We start from the raw sequence: 8,414 nt of genomic DNA, 5'->3' as shown, positions 1-8,414 counted from the left end.
TGTACTGGGGTCTTGGGCTAGCCAGCGAGTTCCATGGCCTGTGCGTACTGTCACGGACACTGGGTTTGTGGACCCACTAGGCCGCTCCGCCGTAGCGAGGAGGCAGCTGACCCGGTCACAGTCTATGTGAAAGTAAGATGGCAGGCAGTAATGCTTAGGTACCTGAAATAGTCCGGGCGGTGACTGTGGCTTCAGCACGGATGGAGGCAGGTGCGGAAAGTGGCGCCAGACGTGGCAGGCAGTATCCGATGAGCAGATGGCACTTGACGTGGCAGATGGCACTTGACGTGGCAGATGACACTTGACGTGGCCGATGGCACTTGACGTGGCAGATGGCACTTGACGTGGCAGATGGCACTCGACGTGGCAGATGACACTTGAACACGGGTAGGCACAGGAACAATGCGGAATACAGGAACGGTAACAGGGCACGGGTAACAGCTGGAACAAGAGACACTAAGGGACCATTTGCGAGACAGACTGGGAAAGACTAACAATGCTCAGGCAAGGATCAGAAGGGCTGGGGCATTCTCATAGAGCAGGAAATAATGTGGGTTAATGATCATTGTTTTCATGTGCGCGCGCTGGCCCTTTAAGAGCGGGCGCGAGCGTGCGCGCGCACCCTACGGGACCCAGCCGGACGGAGCGGAAGTGAGCGCTGGCATCTCCTAGGAGGGAGACGGAGGCCAGCGCTCACAGATCCATGGCTGCGGGCGTCGGGAGGTGAGTTAACCCGACGGCCCGCGGCCATGGGCGCTACACATATATGTTGAACGAACGCTTGTAAAATATACCACAGAATACGTTTTTGTTTGTTTTTTTTACTTATTTTCTTTTTGCTTGTACTACGGAATAGGATTGGAGTCAACCCTTGGAAGCTGAGCACCCTTTAGGAGTATAACTCCAGCTTTGTCACAGTGCCACCTTACACCTCGTTTTCTATATACCATAGAGTGACACACGTCACCCCGAGGCTCCATGTTAAACAATGTTTACCACGCAGTATGCAACTTTTAGCAGGATCCCATTGTATGGCATAGCATACACATTTCCATACCTAAAAAAAAGTATACCGACATATACCAGCCCAATAGGACACGCTCTTGTCCTCAATAAGCTAATGGAGACCTATGGACACGTTTAGCGTGTACGACAAGAAGCCTTCCTAGCAGTACACGAAAAATGACACAAACGTGACAAAAACTGGTCTTGACTGTTAGGGCAAATTTATGAAAACTGGCATCATCTTATTCTTGAAAAGCAGGGCGACGTCCTCCATATCCTCCAACTGAATTTAATGGGAAAAAAACTGCAACAAAACGGAAGCGATTCCGCAGCATAAATTGACATGCTGGGGATTAAAATAACTGCCCCGCAGGTCAATATATGAACGGTTTTGCATCCGATTTTTTTCTGCATCATGTGGATGAGATTTGTTCAGTCTCGTGATCTTTGCAGCTACTGTAAATGCTGCGGACTTTCCACACAGAATTCCATTGCGGAAATTCCACAGCGTTTACGCTACGTGGAAACCCAGCCTAACAGCCTATTTGAAAATGGGTTCCCGTCCACAGGTGCTCATCTCCATAACCTCAAGGGGGGGTAACGCTTGTTTCAGACAGTTTTAAAAAAAGACGCCATGTATTCCGAGAGATCTGTGTATATAGCATCCTTATAGCAGTCTATGGTCTCTCTCAGTGTAGGCCTATTTTATGGGATGATCATCTGGATTTCTCAATCCAGTCAAAATTATTTTCTTATACGTCATAGATTATTATACATGTAAGAAGATGACATTGGTAAAGTCTTGATCTTGGGTTATCACTGATTAAAAGAACTCTATAGAAAGCTTAAACCTCTGACACAGCTGAGAGATTTCGGTCGCTGGAAACCAGACCCAAAATTCTTAGTGCAGAAATCTCGGAGTAGTGTGAATGGGTTGGAGTTCTCTAAAGACCCTCTCTTTCTGGAAATCAGTGCTGACCAGATCACAGACTTTACTGATGTCATTCTCTCTCATTTATCTATGACCAGAAGATTATTTTGACAGGATTTACCTTTTAAAGAGGACCGGTCACCTCTCCTGACATGTCTGTTTTAGTGAATACTTGTATTCCCAATAAAACCCCAATTCTGGAGCGTCTTTTCTTAGAACTGTGATGTGCCGTTCCACTGTTACTCCTAGAAGTTTATAAATAAATTGACAAGTGGGTGTTACCAGTCCGCTAGTCAAAGGGGCGTGTCTCTTCTCATGAGATCCTTGCATAGAGAATTTTACAGAACCTGTTGAGTTCAATAGTTGTACAAATCCAAATGCTTCACCTAAGGGTATGTTCACACGGCCTATTTACGGACGTAAATCGGGCGTTTTTGACCCGAATTACGCCCGAAAATAGCGCCTCAATAGCGCTGACAAACATCTGCCCATTGAAAGCAATGGGCAGACGTTTGTCTGTTCACACGAGGCGTATATTTACGCGCCGCTGTCAAATGACGGCGCGTAAATAGACGCCCGCGTAGAAGAAGTGACCTGTCACTTCTTTGGCCGTAATTGGAGCCGCTATTCATTGACTCCAATGAATAGCAGCGCTAATTACGGCCGTAATTGACGCGGCGTTCAAGCGCCTGCACATGCCGGTACGGCTGAAATTACGGGGATGTTTTCAGGCTGAAACATCCCCGTAATTTCAGCCGTTACGGACCCCCGCCGTGTGAACATACCCTAATAGTGGCGGCAGACTGTGAAGTCCGAGTAAGAACTAAATGTGGCCGTAGTAAAACTGTCTCAGCTGAGTACTGTAACGGTTTAGAGACTTTTTAGTGTGCACGGACCCGATATGGTTAGACCCGGAGTCTCTGTGGGTCCGTTTTACGCCGTGTGTCACCATACATGTACATGAGGCCCTAGTCTTCATAAAATGTAAAACCCTATGAGGTCTTATGAGTGCAAATACAAAGGGTCAACCACATGTGAAGGTATTGAGATACCTTGAGATTACGATTCTTAGGGCCTATCCTCCAGCTATAAAGAGCAACTACATGTCCACTATTAATTGCATTCAAAGTTTATTTTTCATAAACAATTGGTTATTACAATCATTTCCAACCATAGATGAATTTTGTTCTACCAAACATTGTGTGTGCATTAGTTGTTACATAGAAAATAGTGAGCTTCATAGTTTCCATAGTTGGCCCATTCGATTTGTACTTGTGGGGGAACTTAAAGAGGCTCTGTCACCAGATTTTGCAACCCCTATCTGCTATTGCAGCAGATAGGGGCTGCAATGTAGATTACAGTAACGTTTTTATTTTTAAAAAAACGAGCATTTTTGGCCAAGTTATGACCATTTTTGTAGTTATGCAAATGAGGCTTGCAAAAGTTCAAGTGGGTGTGTTTAAAAGTAAAAGTCCAAGTGGGCGTGTATTATGTGCGTACATCGGGGCGTTTTTAATACTTTTACTAGCTGGCCGTTCTGATGAGAAGTATCATCCACTTCTCTTCAGAACGCCCAGCTTCTGGCAGTGCAGACACAGCGTGTTCTCGAGAGATCACGCTGTGTCGTCACTCACAGGTCCTGCATCGTGTCAGACGAGCGAGGACACCAGCACCAGACGCTACAGATGATTCTGCAGCAGCATCGGCGTTTGCAGGTAAGTAGCTACATCGACTTACCTGCTAACGCCGATGCTGCTGCAGAATCAACTGAAGCCTCTGGTGCCGATGTGTCCGACACGATGCAGGACCTGTGAGTGACGTCACAGATCTGCACTGCCAGAAGCTGGGCGTTCTGAAGAGAAGTGGATGATACTTCTCGTCAGAGCGCCCAGCTAGTAAAAGTAGTAAACACACCCCGATGTACGCACATAATACACGCCCACTTGGACTTTTACTTTTAAACACACCCACTTGGACTTTTGCAAGCCTCATTTGAATAACTACAAAAATGGTCATAACTTGGCCAAAAATGCTCGTTTTTTAAAAATAAAAACGTTACTGCAATCTACATTGCAGCGCCTATCTGCTGCAATAGCAGATAGGGGCTGCAAAATCTGGTGACAGAGCCTCTTTAAAGGCCATGGTGGATAAGAAAAAGACATAAAAAAACATGCAAGTACTTCCACGGTGGACTGGAAGTAAGTGCAAGTACATCCACCTCATGGGCCAAGCTGTGGACAGAGATAGGATTGATTATCTGCCCATAGACGTGGTATGGATCTTCCGTATGGTCTCTATCTGGCTTGGTATTTGCTGGACTGAAAAAGTTTGGGAATCACTGACCTAATGGAACAGTGGGGTAGACTTAATCATATTTAAATATACTTACATATTTTAAATAAGTTTAATATTACATATGAACTGTTAAAGGAATATCCCAGGAAATACTGAGGCATTGGGTAATACCAAGTCCAGAGCCAAAGCGGGATGTGCATGACACAGGAATAGAAAGACCTCTCAATAGAAAATCCCTGTGCCATGCACCCGTAGTAACACAAGTTTGTACATTTTGCCCGGAGTGTTCCTTTAAGGCTGATAGATAACTTCTCACCCAGAGGCTGTGTGGTACTAACAGGGAGGAGGGGGCTGTGTGGCACTACCTGGGGGGAGGGGGCTGTGTGGCACTACCTGGGAAGAGGGGGCAGTGTGGCACAACCTGGGAAGAGGGGGCAGTGTGGCACTACCTGGGAGGGGGCTGTATGGCACTACCTGGGAATAGGGGGCAGTGTGGCACTACCTTGGAGGGGGGCTGTGTGGCACTATCTACAGAGGGCACTAAGTTTATTGGGGTACAAACTGGGGGCCTAACTTTTCTATGGGGAAAAAAACAGGGCCTAACATCTATATGGGGTTACAAAGTGATGTTTTCTGCCATATTACTGCCCCCGTGAGTTCACCCGCAAAGGGGCCTACTAAGACTGTGTCGCCCAAGGGCCCACATAAAGCTGGAGCCAGCCCTGCACACACATAACATACATATTAAAACACACACATAGGTACACACACATAATTACACACACATAATAATACATACATAAAAAAATACACACACACACACACACACACACACACACACACACACCACACAATAACACACACATACAAATACACATAACAAACATAAAAAGACACACACAAAAATACACACATGATAACACACACACACACACACACACACACACACACACGCAGACAATAGTCTTAATAACACACACATAATAACACAGGTATCTGCTCTTTAGTACATGTGGGTGGCCCTTAAAAGGGCCTTTGGGTCAATAAGAGAGGCTTTTAGATGCCTGGAGAGCGTTGGTTTATCTGGACGTACCAGCGGGGCTCGGCCTGGATCTTGGGCATGATGCCCCCCTGCGCTACGATGACATTTTTAAGCAGCTCGTCCAGCTCCACATCTCGATGCATTGCCAGCTGTAGGTGACGAGGTGTAATGCGGCAGCTATTACGACGTAGGGCTGCGATGCCGGCGCCAACCAGGATCTCTGCAGTCATATACTCCATCACAGCGGCCAGGAAAACTGGAGCATCAGAACTGAAGCGTCTGCCATAATTCCGTTTCCTCAGAAAGCGGTGTATACGGCCAACTGGAAACTTCAGGCCAGCCCTGGATGTTCTGCTCCTGGCTGTGGCTCTTCTCTTTCCTCTCAGACTTTTTCTTTCTGACATGTTCACAAGAAACAAAAGGACTACTGCATAAAACAATAATCCAGAATGAGCAGAGCAGGCGGCGGCTGCTATTTATACCCGGTGCTGCTCTCTGGTGCAATTCCAAGTCATGATCTCACAATCAGCCTGAATATTACCTCATGGGAGGTTCCAATTGGCTCTTCTGGACATTGCTGCTCTCTGATTGGTGCAATTCCAAGTCATGACCTCACAGTCAGCCTGACTATTACCTCAGGGGTGGTTCTAATTGGCTCTTCTGGGTGGTGCTGCTTTCTGATTGGTGGAATTCATAGTCAGATATATAATATTACAGTTAGAAAGAGATGTTTAATTTGCTTAATTTAAATGACCAGTAGTGCTGCCCTCTGATTGGTGGAAATTCAATTTAGCTTCTGGACATCACAAAAAGCAGGAGATGTCCAGTTTTTTACCTCCTGACCCTTCAGTCCTGTATATTATCCACCATCCTACTCCTTAACTTTAACTTTTCTTAGTAAAACAAAAGCTATAACTGGACACCAGAATTCACTCAAATCCTATAAATCAAACTAGAGCCGCCACGTACAATCGGATATGGATCTCTATTCAAATCCAAACCAGTAAATACAAAGTGTTTCACTTCATGGGATTCAGACACATTCAGTATAAATAACTCACAGACAGGAATGGGGATAAATAAGAAAATATACATCACATTGTCCTGCAGTCTTCTTGATTTCTACAAATTGAGACATTTATCTCTTTCCCTCCATGTCCCTCACTATCATGGTTTCATGGGCGCGATGAGGCCTCAGCAGACTGACAGATTTACCATAATTTATGACTGAAATTCACGCAAATTATAGTGCAACGTAACACCTGCTATTACACCACTTATTGTGCAAAAGTATAAAAAAAACTCTTCAAACGAAACGACCCATATAATAATGTTAACGTGTTATTGATACCGCATGGTGACAAGTAAATGGCGTAAATTTTGGGGGAATGGGAAAAAAAAGCAGTTCCAAAAAAACTATTCTGCCGTTTATTTTTTACCGTGCGGCATGAATAACATGTTAACTTCATTACATGGTTGTTACGATTGTGTATTTTTGTAATACTTTTGCACAATGGGGGACTTCACAATGTGATCTATTGATCGCTTCCATAATGCTTTGGCATACCTAATAGGCATATAGTTATGGCAGGCCTTGGGGCCATTGTTAGAGCCCCGGCTGCATGGAACCAAGGGAGTGACAGAGGGAGCCCCAGTCACTACTGGAAATGGCAGGAATCAGAACTCTCTCTATTTTACAGCCCACACACTTCAATATGGATTAATAATACGTCCAAGTGCAGGAAGGGGTTAAATAGACTGATAAGCTCTCCTGACATGTCTGTTTTGACACGCTCCAAAGGCAAGGGGAATCAAAATACCCAGTTTACAATTATTTGTACTTTTCCAGGAAGAATTACAGAGGTACGGCACAGTACAGAATTCTAAGCAAAGATGCTCCCGAATTGTTATTTTATTGCTAATGCCAGTATTTACTAAAACAAACATCTCCGGACACGTTTAGGTCTAAAATTCTGTGCAGATTTATTTTTTACTATATCTTTATGGCGGTTAGAGCTCCGTTTTCATGACACAGAGCTCCGGAGATATGGATTTAAAGGGAATGTGTCGCTAGAAATGTATTTTTTTTTTTCAGTGAAACAGTTAGTATTTAAGTGATTAAACATTGTTTTAATTTTTTTCATTATAAATTAGATTCTAATTTATAACATTTCCATGTGCTGGTCACTGGGTGGGGAGCAATTCCCAAAATTGCAGCATTGCAATGTGGTAAAGCAACCTCATTGCTTTATGCTGCAAATTTGGTGTAGACACACACGTTCTAGGGAGCTCACACAATCCCCCCTCCCTTATCCTGGCAAGTGCCAGGAGAAGGAGGTGGTTGAATCTTCTAATCCTCCTACACTGTGCATTCGCTCAGAAAATGGTGGCACACAGTGTAGGAGGATTAGATACAGTGGTAATCAGACAGTGTAACACGAACATAATACACACATCACATACACAAACATAACTTACCTGCTCCTGCCGCCACTGCTGCCTCCGATCCCACTCCTCGCTTCTTCGCTGCCTGGAACATATGTCCGGAAGCCGCGACCAGAAGAAGTCTTAGGGCATGACCACACGTGGCGGATTTCCTCCGCAACTGTCCGCATCAATGCCGCACAGAATCTGCGTTGCAGATTGTGCTGCGGATCTGCACAAAATGTGCAGTAAATTGATGCGGACTAGCTGCTGCGGACTGCGGTAAAAGTACTTCCCTTCTCCCTATCAGTGCAGGATAGAGAGAAGGGACAGCACTTTCCCTTGTGAAAGTCAAAGAAATTCATACTTACCGCCCGTTGTCTTGGTGACGCGTCCCTCCTTCGGCATCCAGCCCGACCTCCCTGGATGACGCGGCAGTCCATGTGACCGCTGCAGCCTGTTATTAGCCTGTGATTGGCTGCAGCCGTCACTTAGACTGAAACGTCATCCTGGGAGGCCGGACTGGAGACAGAAGCAAGGAGTTCTCGGTAAGAATGAACTTCATTTTTTTTTACAGGTTGCTGTATATTGGGATCGGTAGTCACTGTCCAGGGGGCAGAAACAGTTACTGCCGATCGCTTAACTCTTTCAGCACCCTGGACAGTGACTATTTACTGACGTCTCCTAGCAACGCTCCCGTCATTACGGGAGCCCCAT

At 45.4% G+C, this 8,414-nt stretch overlaps 1 protein-coding gene across 1 annotated transcript; it reads right to left on the bottom strand.

The window, feature by feature from the left end:
- Positions 1-5,287: 5,287 nt before the first annotated feature.
- LOC142750304 (histone H2A-like) lies at positions 5,288-5,677 on the bottom strand. The gene has a single exon (XM_075859299.1). The coding sequence runs from the start codon at positions 5,675-5,677 to the stop codon at positions 5,288-5,290; it is 390 nt and encodes a 129-aa protein (XP_075715414.1).
- Between the last annotated feature and the right edge of the window lie 2,737 nt (positions 5,678-8,414).

Source organism: Rhinoderma darwinii, chromosome 3 (assembly GCF_050947455.1).
Source record: "Rhinoderma darwinii isolate aRhiDar2 chromosome 3, aRhiDar2.hap1, whole genome shotgun sequence".
NCBI classification, from domain to species: Eukaryota; Metazoa; Chordata; class Amphibia; order Anura; family Rhinodermatidae; genus Rhinoderma; species Rhinoderma darwinii.
This window is presented reverse-complemented; position numbering and strand designations above follow the sequence as displayed.